The 23,900-nt window shown below is 31.0% G+C and overlaps 2 protein-coding genes across 2 annotated transcripts; one reads left to right on the plus strand and one right to left on the minus strand.

Moving 5' to 3' along the window:
- The first annotated feature begins 6,820 nt into the window (after positions 1-6,820).
- Positions 6,821-10,703, plus strand: LOC139488141 (uncharacterized). The gene is made up of 2 exons (XM_071273550.1): positions 6,821-6,956; positions 9,696-10,703. The coding sequence occupies exon 2, from the start codon at positions 9,709-9,711 to the stop codon at positions 10,465-10,467; it is 759 nt and encodes a 252-aa protein (XP_071129651.1). The 5' UTR covers positions 6,821-6,956; positions 9,696-9,708; the 3' UTR covers positions 10,468-10,703.
- Positions 10,704-15,001: 4,298 nt separating this feature from the next.
- Positions 15,002-23,719, minus strand: LOC139488196 (uncharacterized). The gene is made up of 4 exons (XM_071273655.1): positions 23,580-23,719; positions 21,013-21,154; positions 20,054-20,168; positions 15,002-17,980 (listed from the first exon to the last, which is right to left on the minus strand). Exons 1-4 carry the CDS (start codon positions 23,629-23,631, stop codon positions 17,864-17,866), a joined length of 426 nt encoding a protein of 141 aa, XP_071129756.1. The 5' UTR covers positions 23,632-23,719; the 3' UTR covers positions 15,002-17,863.
- Between the last annotated feature and the right edge of the window lie 181 nt (positions 23,720-23,900).

Raw genomic sequence — 23,900 nt, forward strand, 5'->3', positions numbered from 1 at the left:
TTGTGGATCAGAAACTACTGGTCCTACATATGGCATCATATTCTAGACTCTGAGTTTGTCCACTGATTAGTGGAATATACGTTGCTCAATCTTAAATTGTTACTTTTCTATGTGTAGTGTTTTATTATTTGTTTTTCTTTTGTCGTTTATTTTACCTTGATATTGTCTTGTGTTTCGTCTGTATATTTTTCTTAATCATTTTTTTTTTTCATTTTCTGTAGGGTTTGCACTATTTGTTTTATCAAATGTCAAACATTCAACAACAACAAAAGAACATCTTATACAAATTGTCACTAGAATAATATCAAAAAACATAAGATACACAAATATATGAATGTTGATTTACGTAGAGAAGTGACTACGTTAAACAACGCAGGCGTTATTTTTTTATATCGTAGATATATCTTTTCGCTTCTTTTCTTAAAGGGGCATTAGCTGTCAAGTTCATGGTCACCGATTTGACTCAAATTCTCATATTTCATTTATAACAATGTAAAACATTTATCCAAAATATCAAAGTCTAAAATTAACAATTTACAGAGCATGGGGTCGATAATATGTACATTTGTAGGTTCGTTTCGTGTGTATTTTAGTCCAGATGCCATCTAAATAACTATCGAGTTGGCCTCAGATGACCATATAAGCGATGTAAATATAAATAAAGATGTAAATATAGTAAGCCATCTCGTGCAATTGGATTTGTATAGGTCTGTTTAATTTTATTTTATAGATTAAACATATGTTTCTCGCCGTTTTTTACCCGTATAAGAATAATTTTATGTGGATCGAATCAGTTATCAAAGAATTTACCTTTGTTTCGCTTTTATTTTTGACATTCTTTTCCTTTAAATAACCAGTACACGTTCAATGTATGCGTTGTCAATCTCTAGCTAAGGGGTTAAATTAATGAATACGGATTTAATGAGGTCTTATTACTCACTTGCAAGTGAATAACTAGTTCTCAATGTTTCTTAGCTTAATTTGACAAAATTAAACCATTTTGGCTGCTAAAAGCGAATTATTATTTCACCATTTCACTTTCATTATTGATTAAACAAAAAAAATCTTACTTTAGATTTTTATATATCTCGTAGCTAGTGCCCCTTTAATGTTTTATTTTCCGAAAAAGCAGATAATTTTAGTTATTACACATTGCTACAAAAAAAAAAGGATAATAAAAAACAAAAAAGAGTGAGTGTCAAGTTGGTGTAGTAATACATGTGCTATTAACACAAGGCAGATCAGGAGCTTCTAGTTCGCATGAAGAATCAATCCACAACACTACGGCTCACCCGATATTGACAGGTGAAAAATACTGTGTTAAAGTTGCAATATCATAGAAAGGGAAGTAACTGCGACGTATTTATACCCCTAGCAAATAAAAATAGCGACAGGGCTGATATGACAGCCACATTGGTGACCGTGTTCCAAAATTACGCTTGCCTCCTCTCCATTTAAACCGATATGAATATACAAAAGTTTAAAGGGTGTGAATTAAAACCAAAGAGAATCTACTCTAACGTCGTCAATGATTCTATCTTGGAGATAAAATCGCTTGCAATGTCTGTTGGCATGAGACGATCATGGGTATCTTAAGTTCTTTTTGACATGATACTTCAGAAATTTGATATGCACTATTAGACTTTAGGCAATCAACTCCACCACGTCTCATTCTAAATATAAATTAAGTTCATTACTTAAAGCTGTTGTTAAATTTATTTGGGTAATTCAAATGCTGACATTGCCAAACATGAATAACTTTCAAACTAAAACAGAGTTGTGCTAAATAAGAAATACAAATATGGTTATCGCCAAATCTGGTGGATATAGATAATTTGAACTTTGTTTCGGTAACATACTAAATGCGAACCGAAAAGGTACTGATTCTGTCATAATTTTTTACGACGTTATTGCATTTAAGAAGAAAAATGCATGCAATACTTTCGTTATTCAAAATTTATATTTCGTAGGTTTCATTCAATGCGATTTTAGAAACTATAGATGCTATTTTGAGATGAAACGCAACAAAAGTTGTCTTCGATTTTTCCATTGTAAATAAGTTATGTTGGGTTTTTTTATGTCGTTTCCATAAAACAGGTAAAACAATTGATAAGTTTCATAACCATACCTAAACATCACATGAAATATTTGGTCGCAGTGTGAGAGCTTACGCATTGAAACATATTTATACAAGCTTCGCAACTAGACATGTCCAACATTTCATTGTTATATGATCTCGATTATAATACTAGAACTATAAAGGACATCCTATCTAAGTTTTGTAAAGTTGTCTTATTCACGTACAAGTGTCAATTAAATATATACAAAAAGTCTGAAAATTACAGTGTATACCTACAATCTACGAAATTGAATACTTACCTTACAAACCATTGTCAACATGGAACGTTAATTATACCAAACCATATAATTTCTTCAATAGGTAGTTCGTTAGAGCACGGCCGACACTCGGCTAACCGAGAGATTGGTCGGTTAATCTATATTGAGTATGCGGCTATATCGGCAGTGGGTCTGTTAATCGGGTTGGCTATACGTCTGTTAAGAGTAAAACGCACAATTTAATGTTAAACTCGATCAAATATACAGATTTTTGGCATATTATAAGAATTAAATCAAAAAAAGAAAAGTGTCTGACAAAATGATATCTATCAAAGAACATTTTCCACCTTTAAAAACATTTCATAGTCTGCGCAGTTTTCAGTAAAAGTAAAAGGCGTCGCGCAAGTATGTAGTATTTATGATTACACGCATAGCAATTTTTTAATAAAAGGCGAAACAAACAATTTTAGATATCATTTAAAAGACACAAAATACTACTTTGGTTCTTAAATATAAATTGACATTAGTAAATATTTCATAATTGTAATATAACGTGAGTAATACCACGTTTTAGTGAAAATTATGTGAATAAAGTCTGTTAATGGGTTGGACAATTGAAATTGTGTCAGTTAAGAGTTATTTAGCCACGAAAATAGTTGTGCTACCTTTATATTACTCATTGAAAATGTTAAAAATGAGATGTTCTTGAGTAAAAAAAATATTGTAAGGGTTCCGCGGAACCCAGTGTCTCGCCTACTTTTGCTGTAAATCGCAGGCTCAACAAAAATGAGGAAAAAAATCAATAAAAATATTCCTCTTGATACTATCTTATGATTGTAAGAAGCTTCTGTCCAAGTTTGGTAAAAATTAAGGATAGTGAATGAATCTAATAAATGTTTTGAAAACTTTAACTGCAGACTGTATGTAATGTTAACTGGAAGAAAATCTAAGTCCGTTTAAAAGTAAAATACAGAATAAATGGAGTTATCTTTTTACAATATTTACTTCTGGATACTATCTTATGATCATAAATAAGCTTCTGTCCAAGTTTGGTACAAACCCAGGATAGTTTAAGAAAGTTATTAAATTTTTAAAAACTTTAACCACAGAGTGAATGTAATGTTTCCCCGCAGAAAAACTAAGTCCATTCAAAAGTAAAATACGGAAAAAATGGAATTTTATTTTTACAAAATTTACTTCTGGATACTATCTTAATATGATCATAAACAAGCTTCTGTCCAAGGTTGTTAGAAATTCAGTATAGTTCAAGAAAGTTATTAAAATTTCAAAAACTTAACCACAGAGTGAATATTTGTGGACGCCGCCGACGACGACGACGACGGAATGTAGGATCGCTTAGTCTCGCTTTTTCGACTAAAGTCGAAAGCTCGACAAAAAATAATAATACGATGCAACACTATCCTTCCAGTAAAAGCATTTTTATTTTGACTTTCTTTGCATTTTACTCGAGAGTGTGTCACTTCAATGTATCGTGATCTGGGTTGGTCGCTGGAATATGCATGAATTTATTATTAACGATTTCAATCAACCTTAATTTTTGTGTCTGCTCAAAGTAGCATGTTCTCAAATCCGATTGAACGTGTCTTTCTAATACAACACAGGGTACATATATAACGTGTTGTCGTTTTCATATGCACATGACATTTGTCACTGGACGTTTTGGTGGTACCCAACACTACAGGGAGATAACTCTGTAAAGTCAGTGATGCGTTTTTTTAAAATTACGTTGTGTTGTAGAGGGAATAATAAGCTTCTCGAAGATCAAAATTGGTGTTTGTCAAACTGTTATATAACCAGTTAATTTTTCTGACTAAACGGTTGGTTCAAATTTTTTGAAATTTTTATATTTCTGTTAAAGGTTCAAATTAAATACTTTGTCAAAATTTTATCCAAATTAAACGAACCACATTGATTTTAGTGAAAGTGTTCGGTACCACCTTAATTCTTATTCCTCAGCATCATCCAATTGGTTTTTTTTTCTTGTATTACTTAATCATCTGTTGTTTACAAATCATTCTAAAGAAGTAAATGGAAAGGAGCGAATGCAGCTACATTTGGTTGTACTAACATTTAATTCATTTTATTCCGTTTAGTTCCTTTTCTATGTGCAAAGGAGAACTGCAGGTGTCCACATGTAAACGTCAAGCATTTGTCACCAATATGAGTACATCGCAATCCGTTACTGTTTCAACACCCAGGGGGGTTTCATGTCTTTATTCTTAAACAATTTATTTTCTTCTCTTTTTTAGCAATGCATCACTCTCTACTGTCCTTATCTTTTATTTTGTATTCTGTATCTCCATCCAGATTCTCGTGTATACCATGAGGATACGGATTGGGGGGGTGTTGTTTATTTCTGTATTCTTTAAATGGTTATGTTACTTTTCTCTACATTTTATTTATCTTACCCATTATTCTTTCTCTATTCTTTATATTTAGGCATCCCAATATACTGATGTTTAGTTACATTACGACGTTAATCTCTGATTTATATACTGGTTACCAATGTAGATGACAAATTGGTGTCATTCATGACAATTAAACAGAATCAACATGATATATGCGACCATTCTCGGATAAAATCAATTTTACTTTAACACTTTTTGAAACCATTTTTTTTTTTATCAATTTTCAATATCCATTGCCTACATTGTTATTGTTCATGTGTTTTGTTCCGTATATTTTATATTCCATTGCTCATGTTTTGTTTCCGTATATATTTTATGTTCCATTGCTCAAGTGTTGTTTCCGTATATTTTAGCCGCTCGTCTTGAGCCTACCAAATGAACACACCATAAAGTAATAAAATTATACTTTTATTGTCATTCATAACTCTTAACAGACTAATTAACAGACCGGGTTTTATACATCCGACCCATTAACAGACCAGGTTTTTAATAAAGATTGATTTATGTCACCAAAATACAGATTTTCGTGTAGATTTTTCACAAAATGATATCAATTTGGTTAACACTCATAATGCCTGTCTTTTTTCGATGTTCAAAATAGTGCATGCAAGTAAATTCAACCCAAGTGTCATTTTGTGTACATTTTGTGTGTGTAAAATGTGTATAAATTTACTGATGAGTAATTTGCCTTTTCATTTTATAGATCGTACATAGAAGCTAGAAAAATAATAATTACACAACTGGATTCAGTACATTGAATAGTTTTGTCAGACATAAATATTTTTTATGATAAACATATATTTAAAAGGTTATACAATGAAACATTCTGAGTTTTCAATGATTTTCTCGATAACACCTGATTAACAGACTTTAGCCAACCCGATTAACAGACCCACTGCCGATATAGCCGCATACTCAATATAGATTAACCAACCAATCTCTCGGTTAGCCGAGTGTCGGCCGTGTAGAGGTGCTTGATGTGATACATATCTGTATATATACAGAAATGATAAAAAAAATCTAAATGTTATTCATGGGATTTTGATTATGAGACAAATTACCAGATTTTTTTTCTTTGGGTGAAGAAAGTCGTCTGCTCAATGCCTGGTCGGACCGAACCAAAGATTGGCGGGAAATTTAATATTAGCTGCTTCTCTGTGCGGCATTTGCGTATTTGATAGCTAGATCTATCTTAGTAACAGTATCAAACGTACAAATCAACCCCAATATAAATGTATTTTTTTGGTACAGAGCATACTTAAGTCTATGAATATAAGATCTGTGTTATACTGTTGGTTTGTACGTTTGATACTGTTACTTAGTTAGATCTAGCTATCAAGATCCAAAGGTATAGAACTATAGTTCGAATATAATCTGAAAAGCTTCTGCTTGTTGAAGCAATATTTGTGGACGAATGTGTGTTGTACTTTCACAATGCGGGAGTTCGTTTGCTTCTTAGTCAAAGGAGAATAGTTGCTTCAAATCTGCCATTGAAGCTTAACTGATATGTATGCGACAAATACATGTTCATCCTATATATATACGAGAAATCAAAGACTGCAAAATAATTATCTATAGTTTTGTTTAGAGTGATTTCAAATTTACATCTGTTAAGTGTTGCATTTTCTAATAGAGCTAACAAAATGCATATTGCAATTCAAAACTATTTAACAATGTTTGTTTTTAAAACATGCTTCCTGGGTCATATTGAAAACACCATTCTGTTAATAAAAACTTAAGTAAAAAAGTATTTATTTCAATCATAATTTTATGAACACGGATTACATGATTTACACCTGTTTATCCGTATGTAATATACTGTAATACATCAAACATGATATTTAGTATCAAAAATATGAAATTCATTTTTTGTCATAACTGTAACAGGTGGAACGATATTACACTATTGATTTTGCCCTATAGAGATTACAATTTATTAACATTGGTCCTTATCTTCCTGTACTTAATACAGGAAATGTTACCGATCGAGCAAGTTTGTTTCCTTTTGGAAAGGGTTTGAGGAAAAAATTCTGAATCACATAATATAAGTGCATTTTAAAAGATACTACGTTAATTCAAGTAGAGACAGATAAAATATTCGTATACAAATTTTTGACGTAAACATCTTTTAAGCCAATCAGCTTACAGAAGCTAGGAGCAAATTCAGGTTGGATATTATAATTCAGAACGGTAAGACATTTTCATTTCTTATTTTCGATGCTTTAAATGAAGTTAAACCAATATTCAAAATTATACTTAGAGAAAATTTTCTTTTTTAGACTAACGGATAAATTATGAGGTTGAAAGAAATGAAAAATATGTGAAAAATTATACTACTTCATGTCAATTCATGCTAAAAGGGGAAATATGTAACTAGTAGCTATTTGTAATATTTATCTTTATAATTCGGTACTTGATGTATACCTTTAGAAATAAACTTTTATTTTTTGTTACTGGAAACGAACCATGGTGATCAGATCCGCGATATTCTCCTTACCACGCCCTAGTGAAACGGGTTGTAGGTTTAATTACAATTTTAATACGACTTTTTGAACTTAAGTTTCGATTCTTTATTAAATTCAATAATATCAATTAACTGTGTTTATTTTAATTGCCGCCGTACCATTTTCGATTAGCAAGACCATATCATTGACAAGAATAGTTTAAAAATATGTCGGACATACTCAAAATGGTGGATTTATAGTATAAATGAAATAAATAGAAGTAAATGATACTCCGATTAAAAAATGAAGTGTCACAGTTTAAATTTCACTTATATTTTATATTTGTGTATATTATCATAATTCACATAATTTTGCAACCATGTACATGTATATGATATGACTGAATCGAATACTTGATCAAATCATGGTCATTTTGATTTTATTTACACCCCCATTTCTTTGAATGTTTCATGTTTTCAACCATAAACTTAAACAAGTCGGAAACGTAAAAAAAAATAATTCATAATATATTTTATGTGTTTAGCCGATGAATTAATATCCTCTGAAAAACGTGAAATACATACTAAATTCCAATCTTATTAATTATGCAGAAATTGTCGATTTTTATTGCTACGATACCAGACCCCAGGGGAAATTTGATCAACGATGATCTCTATCCATCATAGTTAGATATATGTCGATTTCTGACTAATATCTGTAAGCTGTGAAAAGATTATGAAATGTACATTCCGGAAGATGTATGTTTCGATGGATTCGGAAATACACAATATTGACCCCTCTTCCTGTTAATGTTTGTGCCTATAAATGTCCTTATGAAACCAACAACAGTATAATTTGATACACTTTCATATAAACCTGGGATTAAACTTAATTTCCATGTGCAATTTATCTATACTTCCAATATTCGCCTAACTTATGAACTATATTCCATTTCGAGTATGAGAAAGCAATGTAATTAGCTGGCTTTAGCGGTTGGTTTTCTCATTGTTTTCCTCTTGATAGACAACCACAGTTGTCAGTAGCCTCTTCGGTTAATTAGTGAATGAAGAGTTGTAAAATTCATTAAAACATGTAAAAACTACTGCAGAATTATATATGTAAAGACGAGCCCGGCATGCATAAGTTATCTTATCTTCCTGGCGCGTGGCAAATAAGATAAAGATTTTATCTGAAAGTTTCTGAACTGCTCTTACATATACCAGAAATATTTTCTTAAGATATGAAATCTAATGTTCTGAATTAAGATTGAAATACTTCCAAACTGTCGTTTTAATATGAAATGTAACGTCTTAAATGAAATCCTAAAAAATAAGAAATTTAAACTTATATTATAAAGATATTTTTGTATTTGTTTATTTTTCACAAGTTAAACAATTACTTTCAATGGAAAATAGAAACAACTATAAGTCTATTAGGAAATCAAAATATGTGTCCACTAATATTGACATATTAAGATAAAGAATTAAGAGTCACTTAAGATTTGTGACTAAATTCGACAACATTATTTACTTACTTATACTTAAGTACTTTATACAATGAAAAATGACATAGATTTATTAATGATTAAATTCGTGTGTGTATTTGAGCATTAAATCTTATCAAATTTCTTACTTAGGGGCATATACGTGTTTAAACATATCCAGGCTACATACAGTATGATAATATATACACGTTATTTAATATTATATATATATATATAGTACTGACGGGTTCAGTAATTTTGTGCATTTTTAAACTCAAGAATAAACTGTTAAATAAAATTATCTATAAATAAAGATGTACACTTGTATACTATCAAAACTGCATATATATAATTACAAATAAGGACCAATAAGAAACTTATTGGAACTTGTCGATTTCAATTTCAGCGGTTCGATTTTCGTATTTCCAATACAGAAATCATGTACTTCGTGTTTAAAAATGCCATTGAAAAATATACATCACTAAACAAAAAAAAAGCACTTGGAAGTACCTTTCCTTTATCATCCCAAAAGAACTACTAAACAAGTTTCCGTTTCCATTTCTAACGTGTTTGAAAAGAAAATATGCTATTTGAGTATAACTATACAGCAGCATCCAGTCGAAATGACGATCACATTCGATGTCTCTTTTAGAAAGAGTCGGTCTATCCCTCTGTACGTCAAAGAACCTTGCAACATCTATATGGTCTACGAGGGATCCGTATTTGGCCTCTTGCAAGCCTTCTGTTCCTATCCAACATGCTTTCATTTTATAATGATAGTCCATGCTGATCCTAACCAAGGCATTCTTCGTTACCGTTTTCCTCGTCCGGAACATGCACGTAATATTTGCCACTGAGCATTTAACAAACAACTGACAATCAATCAGCTATAAATGTACGACAAAAGGATATCAAAAGAACTTTCATTTGATGTTTTCAAAAGCGAAGAAAGCTCGCGATAATTGTACCCATTAATTATTTTTCATTATTTTTTTTTTTTAGAAAAACTTGAACAATGTCGCAAGATCTCCTTGATATTGAGGATATTGTACGAAAATGGGCATTAGATTTTCCACTCGACAAGGCTCAGAAAAAGGATGCTGATGATATACATTCCTCGGATATAAACTGGCAAAATGTTAGAATAACTCATGGCAAAACGGACTATTTTGACGAAATACATGCGACCAAGCCAAAATCACACATTTTATTTTCTGCTTATTTTACAAACGATACTGATCAATCACAAGTGTATTCCCTGAGAACGGAACGTAGAACACAATCCACGTGTTCTCTGTCTCTTGAAAAGGGGTATACATACGGGTGCAGTGTAGATATAAAACTAACACCACCAAATCCTGTCATCGAAGCAAACGCTGGATTTCATGGAGAACTGAGTTTAACCAAAGCAAGCGAGGAAACTTTTGAGGAGGAGCTAACTTGGTCTATTGACAATCAGATTAGCGTTCCACCAAAATTCAAAACCAAAGCAGAGCTAGTGATCAAGGAGGACGATTACACCAGCCATTTTAAAACAGAATCGCAATTTCGCGGGAAGGTGCACGTGACACTTCGGAATAAGAAAGACAATTCTCCTATTACTACTATCACAGGAGATGTTAAACAAATATTCACAAAAGATAAGGGATTCCGAGTAGACAAAACTGGTATATATTATGTGACTGAAGGGAGATGCAAGTGTAGATTTGGAATAGAACAACATGTGTGTCTTAAACAGGAAAAACTTGTACCGGCAGAAGCAACAGAAGACTAAGAAGATAATTTACAGATGGCTCAAGGATAAATAAAAGACTAGTAGTGCAATTGTAGGTTATAAAGAAGTATATATATGCGAATATGGAAGTGTTACTGCTGTATATCATGAGACTTAGGTATTTAACATATACTATGACATAGTTTTAATTCGAAATATTCAAAAGAAAAACGAATGTAAGTTGATATATGTTTTAATATCTAAAGAGATGACCATTAAATATCTAGTTTCTTAAATGCCTTTTTATCTTATTTGAAAGTTACCTTTTCAGCTTAATTAATAGCTTTTTCGCGAAGCTGCTGTACTTTATTAGATATGACTCATTTTAAAAATGGTATTGTTACTGTACTGCGACAAACATTAAATGACATGTAGTCATTTATAAAAATAATGAACCATACCAGAAAATGTAATATGATTGTTCATGCTAATACGGGATGTCATTTGCAATATATAACTTCATTTTCCATATAAAATCATTTGTTTCATTGTCATGTCTGGCGCAAACTAAATAATTATTGTATTGATTTTCCCACTTTCTATAATCCTATGAGAATTCTAGTATCTAACATCCACTGATAGCATCCTTTTATTACATTTTATCTTAAAAATAATCTTCACAGGAGAAATGGTAATGAAGATAAAAATGTAATCATCCGTCTTTTATCACTATAAACTACTTTACGGCTGACATTGCTGACTTAAAGGATCGTAGAATTATTTTAACAATATTCTGGTACACCTGCTCTACTTTGTTATTAACACGTAGAAAATAGTTATGTCTGTATAGGCACTTACGTTGATATAACGGACTTAAATGGAGAGTTATCTAATTGGCACTCATGCCACATCTTCCTTATTTTTATAGAGGAGTATACCGTTAGGACAAATGGCACCTGTAAGTTCCAACAATAAGTCTGAAACCTATTATTGATGTAAAAGAGATAACTTTTTCTGATAATTGAATCGGAGTTAACCAAGTACAGTTATCTTTGGATCATCTGTTTTAATTCTGCTTCCATGACCACTACATTACAATTAAGGGCGATATGGGCTATACTTGGTTCTAACTGACCTTATCATTCTAGGACTTTGGTATAGAGGTCTTATACATCAAAAATAACCCTCGAACCTGAGTGTGATTATACCTTAAAGCCATTCGTATAAGTGACTTAACTTGTCTTTATAGGTGCATTAGATTTATATAACATAAAAGTGTTCATTATTGTGAGTGATGGAACACAGTTTTCCTTTTAAAAAAATACATACTTATGAAATTAACAACTACGACACAAGCAGAAAACATCTAACCTGTATTATTAGCCATCTGAATAATCTAACATTCGTAGTACTAAGTATGTCTAACATAAATATCTATCAATTTGAGTAAGTTTTAGGTGCTCATTTGTACTATTTAAATAAATTGCAGTTAATAGAAATGTTACATTGTTCTGTTACAATTGAGAATCGAAACGGGAATGTGTTAAAGAAACAACAACCAGACCAAAGAGCAGAAACAGCTCAAGGGCATCAATGGGTCTTTAACACAGCAAAGTTATTGTGTCACCTGATAGTGAGTGTCCAGTGGTCCATTTTATCTTTAATGGATCTCTTTTGGTCTGGCAAATTGTAATGGTCATAGTCTTTTTAATCTTTCGAATCACAAGTCTTGGTAATCAGCAACTCATTGAAAATTCCTAGTCTGGCATCGGCAAACATATACTATTTTTGTATTTGTATATCTGTAGAATTAAGGCAAACTTGTACAGATAATTCTACTGAAAATAAAGTTAACGTGCTAATTTGCTTTTTAATCTGTGCGATTTATTTGGGTATCCCATATCACATCTGAAAACTTTTGAAAATGGAATCCAACCAAATTTGCACAAATTCTTCTACAGTGTATAAAGTTGTGCTATTTTAATTTTTAACCTGAGTTATTTGGTTAACCACACTTTATCATGGACTTCAAGCCATTTCAGCTTAAATTTATAGAAATAATAGGTAAGTATTGTCTTCTTTGAGGGATCCACAAACATATGTAGCATATCTCTGTTAGTTGTAAGCTAAGAAATGTTAAAGTTTTTATTGTAGTTGAGCAAAGAATGCTCATTATGGTCTTCTGAGTATCAAAATTTGCGGCGGATTTAGTGGGGGGGGCCAAGCCCCCTTTTTCGGAAAAAAAATGACTATGGTTGCTTTTTAGCTCACCTGGCCTAAAAGGCCATGTGAGCTTTTCTCATCACTTGGCGTCCGTCGTCGTCGTCGTCGACGTCGTCTTCGTCGTCGTCGTCGTCGTCGTCTGTCGTCGTTAACAATTTTTCAAACATCTTCTCCTCTGAAACTACTAAATGGATTTGAATGAAACTTAGCATGATTGTTCCTTAGATTATCCTGCACAAAGTGTGTGCTTCGATTTTTGATCCGTCAAAAAACATGGCCGCTGTTACTTAAAATAGAACATAGGGGTCAAATGCAGTTTTTGGCTTATATCTCAAAAACGAAAGCATTTAGAGCAAATCTGACATGGGGTAAAAATGTTCATTAGGTCAAGATATATTAGCCCTGAAATTTTCAGATGAATCAAACAAACCATTGTTGGGTTGCTGCCACTTAATTGGTAATTTTAAGGAAATTTTGCAGTTTTTGGTCATTATCTTGAATATTATTATAGATAAAGATAAACTGTAAACAGCAAAAATGATCAGCAAAGTAAGATCTACAAATAAGTTAATATGACCAAAATTGTCAATTGACCCCTTAAGGGGTTATTGTCCTTTAATGACAATTTTTCACAATTTGTTCATCACATTTGCTAACTTTAAAAAATCTTCTCCTCTAAAACTACTTCAACAAATTCAACCAAACTTCAACTGAATGATCAGTAGGGTGTATAAAATAAAGTTTGTGCTTTATTTTTTATTTCGTCAAAAAACATGGCCGTCATGGCTAAAAATAGAACACAGGGTAAAATGCAGTTTTTGGCTTATATCTCAAAAACTCCAGCATTTAGAGCAAATAAGACAAGAAGTTAAAGTATTTATTAGGTCAAGGTCTACCTGTCCTGAAATTTTCAGCCGAATTGGGTAACTGGTTTTTCAGGTATAATGCCCCTGAATTGATGATTTAAAAGAAATTTTGCAGTTTTTGGTTATTATCTTGAATATTATTATAGATACAGATAAACTGTTAATAGCAAAAATGTTAAGCAAAGTAAGATCTACAAATAAGTCAATTTGACCAAAATTGTCAATTGACCCCTTAAGGAGTTATTGCCCTTTAAAGACTTTTTTTCACATGTTCATCATGTTGACTTACTTTAAAAAATCTTCTCCTTTGAAACTGCTGTATCAATTTCAGCCAAACTTAGGCTAAATGAGTTTCAGAGTATCTAGTATAAATTTTATATTTCATTTCCTTGTATGTCAGAAACACAGCTCCTATGGCTAAAATAGAACATAGGAGAAAATGATTTTTTTTTTGCTTTTGAAGAAAATAGGACGATTCAAAGAACATTTTAATAAATTGAAAAGCCAAAATAATCATTGATGAGAGATTTAACCAAAAAAATTAAGGTGAGCGATTCAGGCTCTTGAGAGCCTCTTGTTTAGGGAATCACTGAAGCATGACTGGAGGCGACCCCTTCTTAAGCAGTTAGTTAGTCCCCACTTATGAAAATCTCTTGATCAACCACTGCCAGGTATCTTCAGGCATTGCTGCAGATAAAAGTATACTACATTCTTCTTTCATGATCAATGTTAGTTTTCCAGAGCACAAAAATATAGTTGGCACAATAACAAGTAGGCTATTACTCTCAACCCATTAAGCAAGATCAAATTTAATACAGTTAACATTGTAAAAGGTTTTACTTAAAAGTTAATAGTTGCAGCTGGCAAATTCATTAATTAATTAATTCTCATAATCTGTGTTAACAAGTAAAATTGAATGAATAAAATTTTCTTAGCTCTTGTGTTCTGTATGTATAGTAACAACTCTAATGTTAGTTGTAATAGGTGAATGCATAAAACTGAATTTTACCAGAAGTGTTCAAGTGTATTGCTAGGGGTTTGTTATTTCTACATTGGCTAGAGGTATAGAGGAGGGATGATATCACACAAAACATGTTTAATTCTGTCACATATTTAAGCCTGTCCCAAGTCAGCAGCATCTAGCATTTGTTAGTCTAGTACGCTTTTTTAATTAGTTTATTTATATGTTTGGGAATTTAGTATAACATCCATTTTCACTGAACTAGTACACATTTTATTTAGGGGCCAGCTGAAGCACGCCTCCAGGATTTTCTCGCTGTGTTTAAGATCCATTGGTGGCCTTCCGCTGTTTCTTTCTCTTTGGTCAGGTTGTTGTCTTTTTGACACATGCCCCATTTCCATTCTTTATTTATAAGTATAATTTCTGTCAAATTTAAGAACAAATTCATTTCAATCTGTAATTCAAAATAACTTTTATAATCCTACAAGGTGGGCTCAAGATACTTCCAAAACAATCTTTTGAAATATGAATTTCTAAAACAACAAAAGTTTTAAATATTTTATTGCACTACTAAAGTAAGTGTATAACAGAATTTAAATCATCATAAATGATAAATATGTTGTTGAAATACTGTGCTACAAATGTCATTTTAATTTCATATTCATTGCTTTAGATTTTAAAAAAGGTTACAAATTTCATACATACCTACTAATGCAATATTAAATTGAAACTATGAAAAGAAGCAAATGTGCTAAGAAATTTAATCTTTCAAAAAATGTGACTTTTACACAAGAATAATTGATCAGTATATGATAATAAAGTTGTTCAATAATGTATATCCAATACTTATATAAATATAGATAACATAACTCATTAAATGCTTAAAAAAACATGAAACACATCATAAGTAATAACCTAAACAAATACCAACTTTTTTTTACAATTTTTTGCACATATACATTATCAGGGTTCTGTACAGAAACATCATAACAGCCTTGAGCCACAATATAAACTTTTGGCAAGTAAACAGAGCGACTGAAATGAGCAATATAGTTGAGGTGAAGAAAGATCAACGTATAAATACTAAACTGTTGGCTTTAAATGTTTGACTAGAAATTATAATAAGTAATGCCGGTTTATTTCATGTTCGAGTGTAACTTTTTTATATATGAAAATTATTTACAAATTTAATTCTTTTTCAATTACTGGTATTTGACAATTTAATCTTCAACAACAATAGGCCTACAAATCGACTGTCATTTGTTCAGCATCCAAAAATATTTTTTTTTGTATAAAGGAAAATTTGGAGCATGCTGAAATAATTTATCTTATGATATGTTGCAGACCAAATATTGGTTTACTCAAATTAACATGAAAATAACTAATGTTCTTTCTTTTGAAAGTCTGCTTTGACAAGTTTTTCTTTAAATGCAATCAACAAATTAAATATTTTTCCTTACCACAAATTTTATATACATACTACACTTTTTAAAACAAAAGTTAAAACTCTAGAAAGATAAAATCTTACAATATTACAAAATGTCTTTATAAAAAACATTTCAATAAGTTCAACTTACATACAAAAATAGTTTAAAACTCAAAATAAAGTTATTTAACAATAGATCTCATTTATATTCATAGACACGCACAATAAGGCTATTACCTTTATCAAAATAAACTAAATAAAAGTAATAAACAGAATCAGTAAGCAAGATAAATCATAAAAATTGGTTTTGGTCCATAATAAAATAAAATCAAAGACCCTAGCAGTACATGGAAATGAAAAACTAAAAATTTCTTCACAATTGAAAATTGTACAAAAAGAGGAAAAATGTAATCTCTAATCGAATTTGTTACAAAATGAGGTAGTTTATAAAGGTAAAACACTGGGCCATGTTCTAACATGTCTAAATAATTAAACAAAGGATTAGAAACAAGACATATATAAACTTATAAAAATCTAGTAAAAACCATTCACCTTGCCATTTTTACTCCTATCAAAATAAGGTGGTTTGATTTGACTCATTCCTTTTTAATTTCAAATTTCATTAGACATCAAATTTTCTAAGCAATATTTCTAAAAAATAACACAACTGATTTAATGTACATGTATGCTATGGTAATTGACAACCTTAAAATAATGGTGTGAAGCCAACAATAGCACCAATAATGTGAATAATTCCTTGATGTTTTTTTAGATACAAAGCAGATATATTTGAATTCACCCTATGCAAATGAGACATACATATTCACTAATTTCTGATTGAAATAAAAAATTCAACACTGAACATAAATTGTAAAAAATAAAAACATAAATGAATGACTAAAGTTTTAAAATATCAAATTATTAGACAGAATAAGATGATTTATATACCTTGTAAAACTTATATAGTATATCGTCGGTGGGCTTCTAAAATGTTGTAAATTACAAATTTTTCAAGAATTTTTTTTCACACAAACAGGCTTTGAAAATTTTGGCAAAATGCATGCTTCCAAAATGTCGTATGTGAACTTGAAAAATTTTGTAAATAGCAGTGAAATAAAAACGTTGACATTTCTGGATTATCCAAGAACTTAAATTATTTTCACAGAAATAAAGAAATGTACAATTATTTTTTTCCCAAAGCCATCCTACAACGATTTTCAAGTTTTCATACAACATTTTGGAAGCAAACTTTACAAACAACTGACATTGGCAATTTTGTAATATGTCTTATTTCACACATTTTGATTGGTCTAACTGTATGCTATTTTGTGATAACAAAGATTTCCTCCCGCCCAGACCATTGGTGTCAAAAAGTAATTTTAGCCAAAAAAGTCGTATACGACATTTTAGAAGCCCAGCGACGATATGTAAAAACTTAGTGTATTTAAAACCCTATTGGTATTAACATTGGTTTGATTGACTTTTTTTTAAACAAGTAATGGTACCCTTTCTTATCATATTTGCATGGGCCTTGTAATAAGAGAAAAAAGAGACTTCCACTTCAAGAAAAGTACATTGTACTAGCACAAACTACAACCTAGCATCAAATAAAAGAACAACCTTCTTTTTCCTAGTTTATTAAAAATGTAAAAATGTGTATATCAAATAAAAACTTCTTTCTCAAAACAAAAGAATAAAAAAAAATGTATAAGAGCAAATTCCATAATATCTCCCCAAAACAATAAACTTGTATACAATTTGGAAATTACAACACAATATAGTTCCATATAAAATTGATAAAAACCCAATGTGTGCAACTGCTGTGAAAAAACAGTCGAAGCAACAGTGCAAAAAGGTGATATCTAACATTAGTTTTATCTTCAGTCTTCTTTATTTTTGCAATCAGTGGCATGTGGTTGATCTTATCATTTTAGTGAAGGTGAAGTAATCATTTGAGAGAACATTCATGATTATCTCCCTTTATGATTTTTCTTCCTCTTCCTCATCCTCAGCAGTTTCCAGTCCAGATTCTAGTTCAGGATACCATGACTTGTCTTGTGTCTTACTTAAAAACAGCAAAACTCTATCTTCTTCTGCCTATAAATACAAGTACATGTATTGGAGTTGATTGTAAGTTAAGTACAAGAGTATTATATATCTTTACCAAAAAAAATATTTTTAAAGTAACTGGACTGGAGCTCTTACTTCAAAAACTAAATTGAAAAGTTTCTAATTTGTAATTCCAGATTATATATGTGACCTTTATACACCACCTTTAGAGCAATGACTTACATATTGTGCAGTTATTTGTGTATGCTAGGATAGTATACCCCTTCGTTTTTTTGTTTGTATCAAAGTGGACACCTTTTTTTTCTATTTTGAAACATTTACAGATTTGCAGAGAAATGGTACTTTCACCATCAAATTTAGACAATTGTCCCTGCAAAATGATGTGTGTAACAGTGTGTTATTTAAAATTGATTATGCAAAGATAGCATATTTTTATTACAAAAAGACCATGATATACAATGTCAGTGTTCCAGCTAGCATGAAATGGAGGGGCGCTGCGCCCCGCCCCCGAAATTTTGCGCCCCTCTGCCTTTTTTAAGCGCCCCTGCGCCCCTCTGTGCCCTTTTGAAAAAAAGTTTAAAAAACGATCTTTTTTCCTCATATCGTCGCCATTTTGTTGAGTTCTTTATACACACACTTCATTAAGACAACAGATTAAAATTGTTGACACTTGTTACCTGATTATAATCACCTATTTGATTAGAGTCAATTACTTAATCAGGTGAAATTTACGACCCTGTCTAATCCCTTTACCCTGAAGCACCAAACATCGAAGTGAAATGAATTGATTATTTTAACACCTGACGATGCAAAATATAATTTATAAAATAAATGTGAACGGTGTTCATTTCTATTGTATTTATTATTTATTATGTCATTTAAAAAGAATCATTCCTTTTAATAGGTCAAAACGCAAAATGCATGAAACATGATGTAACTTTGACCTCCGTAGCAGAGTTCAAAAAATTTAAGGGTCACTGAATATTCACAATTCAGATCGTTTTTGTTCTGATGTTTTTATTTTTGAAACTGATCTTTCAAACTAGTTTTAATCCAGAAGAAAGTAAAAACATTGCTTGACTGTACCTTAAGTTGAATATCTATATCCAAATTAAATTAATTAAAACTGTAATCCATGATCACAAATTGAATGCTTTGTTTACAATTGTTGAAAGCCATGTGCTTTTTGGCGGGAAAATTCGGGAAACCCCTTATTAACAGGAAACAGTTACATTTAATTATTATTTATAGACCGTAGGAATTTCATTTTGGAAATCATTTTGATTACAACTGCTAAGATTTATTCATGAAAAATTATAATAATTTCTTGGGGTGAAACTGATAATACTTTTTTTTATTAAAATAAATTTACATCTAGGGGTATGGAAAGGGGGGCTGTTTTTTTTTGTTTTTTTTTTTCAATAATATTACAAATATATATAAAGTTCACCAGTCTGAAAATACATGGTTAAATGGATTTTAATTCTGAAAAACTCATGTTTATTTATTTCCTTTATTATTTCCATCATAATAAGAAACAAGCTACATGTATAAGGTATTTCAAACATATATGTTTGGCTTTTATATAAGAACATTCAAGACTATTAATATGTATGTGCCTGCAGTAAAAACAAACCTGGTAAGGCCTAAAAAAATTCTACAGGGCCCTTAAAAAAACTTTAAAAATAATTCTACAAAACAACGCAGCGCATTGCGTTGCAAATTCATCTTAGACCCACCATGCATCAAGAAATATGTCTTTATGTGGTAATATTAAGTATTTGATTTTTTTCAGTGAGAACGCGCTAAAGTGCCCTTTTTAAAAACGCGCCCCTCTATTTTCAAATCCTAGCTGGAACACTGAATGTATACAAGACAAGCATTTCACTATTGAGTTGTTCAAATTCTTTATTTTCAAGTATTTATTGTATATTAAGAATAATCATACTCTTAGTTCAACAAATATTTATGTTAAAACCAGACCCTAGTAAACCTGTTACTATTGCTAGTGCTAGGTAACCATCATATTTATTTTATAATCATATTATATTACATGGCTGTAGTCATTTAGCCACTTGTCAATAACACTGAATATCTCACCTTAAAATAGCTCTTGTCTGGATTGATGTCAAATGGTAGTTGTCTAACCTTTAGTATAAATAACTTTCCTTTCAGTGCTCCTTTGGCTTTTCCTTCTACTCTTAACAATAGACTCCTACAAAAAATTTAGAAATTCAAGAGCATGTTTGTTTTTATTTCATTTTTATTGTCTAAAGTTCAAAATATTTTTGACACATAAAATTCAACTAATAAGTAAGATTTGTTGGTTATATGTACATGCATTGATTCACAACAATGCCTCATAGCCCGTAACTCTAGATATGCATTGGGTTTCCCTGTTTACATACAAGAATGGAAGTAATATTTAAATATTCAATATTACTTTTATGATACAAACAATTTTAAAATGTTTCTCAATGAAAAAGGTAAATCATAGGATAAATTTATTGTGTATAGCTTAATATTTCCCATCAACAACTATTTTAATACTGGATATGAAATTATAAGCACATTGTGCTTTGATTTTATGTGTTAAATATACATAAAGACATGGTGTGTTTGAATTCTAAGTTTGATCTATAAAATGTAATAAAAAATTCGTTTTACATGTACAGTGTACATGCAGATAAAAATAAATTAACATAAATTGTGACAGTATTCAATATGACATTTTTCTAGAATTTTAGCTTAAATACATGTACATTGTAGCTTGAATAGGAAGGTTTTAATTGTGTAATTTACTATTACTATATCTGGTCTAGAAGGTTTATGCTCATGTAAAACTGGTTTTATCCATACCACATTTTGTGTGAATGCCAAGTCGGGCTACCCGGTACCTGGACCATGTGTTTTGTAATTTTTGTTCATTGTCTTTTTTTAAATTTTGTATATCTATTCTTCTTTGTAATGGCTATTATCCTTTTGATGTGTTAAGTGGAAAGTTTATTTGTACACTTCCGTTTGCATTGAAATGGCTAATTAAGTATAAATCCCTGTACCTGTCTGTGAATTCTGGCTGTGGTATTGTGGCATTTTCAGGTACTTTAATAAACTTCATACTTTTGAATTGTCTAGATACAGTTAAACCTTTTATTCCAACAATTACTCTTATAAATCCGTCTTTTGTTGTTTCATCACAAGCTGAAAAAGATTAAAGATCATTAAAAAATTCACTTACAAGGGTAAGTACTGAGTAAGAACTAAGATGTACTATTTATATATGTGTGTGTAAGTCCCCTTTGTTAAAAAAAATCCCTGTTTTGGTTAGTAGTTCAAAGAAAGTTTGTTTGAATTTATCTACCACTGTTTTTAAAATGTTTGTATCTTTTTAAAAATCTGTAGATATATGAACAATTGATTATTACACAAATCTTGTGTAATCAAAAATGTAATTATCTTTTTGTTTTTTTAGATTTGTAGTTCAAAGAAAGTTTGTTTGAATTTATCTACCACTGTTTTTAAAATGTTTGTATCTTTTTAAAAATCTGTAGATACATTGTATATGAACAATTGATTATTACACAAATCTTGTGTAATCAAAAATGTAATTATCTTTTTGTTTTTTTTAGATTTTTTTTGTATGTCTTACATTAACTAATGTACATTTGTACACAAAATGTTCAATCCTCAACAAAGTTAAACACAGTTATGATCAAAATGTTTCTTGCACATAAAAAGTAATCTCAGGTTGACGGTTAAGCGGTTTAAAGAAAATGAATGTTTTTTTTTTTATTTATACATGACTGTATGAATTAAGATTTTCAGTTTTCCTATCAAGGGTCTGTGGTTTTCTCCAAGCACTCAGGCTTCCTCCACTAATAAAAACTGGCTGCTATGAAACAGCCCAAAAGTGACGCTTAAATGTAGGGTTAAAACATCAACATTTAATCAATCAATCTGTATGAATTTCTTGTAAAACTTATAACTTGTGTGATACATTTGTAATTTTGCAGCAAATTGAACGAGAAACCACCATATCATATAAAAGCTTCAGATAAATATTTAACAGTTAAATATCTATCTAAAGCTTATGATATCATGGTTTCTCGCTCAATTTGCTGCAAAATTAATAACTTCAATTTTATATTCAAATATTTTAATTTCCATGCTGGGATTATTGATTCAGATACTTGTGTAAAATTATTTAAAATCTAAAAAAAAACAATAGAAAGAAAGATAACTCAAATTGAAATTGTGTAAAAATTACATTAAACTGGCTACAAATATCAGCCAGTTACATGTACATGTTATTTTGTAAGTGTCAGTCTATATAAGGATTGTACTGTCTTGGCATTTATTATCATGCACTCATGAGATAGAACTCAATGTTCAGCTTCAGCAAAATGTTAGCATCTGCATCAACTTTTTAAACACTTGTAATAAAATTTAAAACAAGAATTGAAGAAACAAAATCTTACACAAAGTCACATGCATATTGCGGTTACAAAAATAAAGAAGTTTAAGATGTGTTGCATTTTGTAAGTCATTAAAAATAAATAATAAAGTATCAAATTTGAGAGGAACAGGGAGGTGAAAAAATACTGAAAACCCTCTGTATGTATGTATGTACTGGTAAATGCCTCCGATATCCAAAGAACCCCTCGAAAACTGCGAGGGTACAGTGGCATCCATGTACACTCCCTAACGGGATTAATGGAGATGTGTCACTAACGTATGTTTATACGACAATTATTTTTACAAGGACAATCAATCCCCACCCAACACAAAGGGAGTGCTAGGACACCGGGCAGTCTGTTATTATGGTGGAGGAAGCCGAAGTACTCGGAGAGAACCCCCCGGTCACTCGGTGGAAACAGACAAACCAGAGAGATATCAGAAGATTGATCTCCAGGTCAAAGTAAGGGACAACTTTGACCAACCGAGGCCCCCAAAGTACCCATTCTAGTTTAAACTCCGGTCTGGATACCAGAGATGTGTGTGAGAGGGTGAAAATTACCCTTTTGATGTGCTGATATTTTTTAGCACCCCGAGTGAGAATCGAACTCGGGACCTTCAGCACTGTAGCCATCGGTCTTAACTACTAGACCACGAACTCACACTCTACAATATTGATTTGCAGTATTTTTTCTCAACTATAAGTATTTCTTACTTGGCAATATAGGAAAAGTGTACTGACATATTTCTTACTTGTTTACCTCTGTCATGGAAGTGTTGAAGTGAAAATATTCAGAGATTAGACATGCTTGCTAGCTTTCAGAGCTTTTTCTTACACCATTAGTAGGTTTTTAAAGTAAAATGAGAGTGATATTTTCAAAGCTCACACTCAAACATAAAATGTAAATTGCTACATGATAACATCTCGTATTTCTTCTGTGAAGCTTTTTATTTAGATAAGTCCTACTCTACTATGTAAATAAATACTTGTGGCTTATTACAATAGAGTTAAATGAGTCGATGCCACCAGGGACTTTCTATACTAACATGTAGAAAGTCCCTGATGCCACACCCACAGATGGAATTCGTGTCGGTCGGGTCCACATTTTTCGTCAAACGACGACAAAATGTTGGAAATATATTCATAAAGATTGAAGTGCATATATTTTACCATATGCTGGAGAAACAGCATTCTGATCTTTTTCAGGGGATGAATCAGTCATCTCGAATTGTAGTGAAGCACTGAGAAAAGTTTGTTTATTTATTTATTTCCGCCGTTCGAATGTCTCTGGACTTTTCGTTTTTTTGTAATTTGGTAAAGTTGAAAACCTAAAAAGAAACAGCATTCAGCAACGTACGGTCTCACAGAAGAATGTTCATGAGCTGAAGAAAAATATAAGCAACAAGTAAAGAAAATATTAGCGACAAGAAGACAAAAATAGGACAGTTTATATACAATTAAAACAACAGATTTACAGAGAGAGAAAAAAAT

The sequence above is a fragment of the Mytilus edulis genome, chromosome 1 (assembly GCF_963676685.1).
Source record: "Mytilus edulis chromosome 1, xbMytEdul2.2, whole genome shotgun sequence".
Lineage (NCBI taxonomy): Eukaryota > Metazoa > Mollusca > Bivalvia > Mytilida > Mytilidae > Mytilus > Mytilus edulis.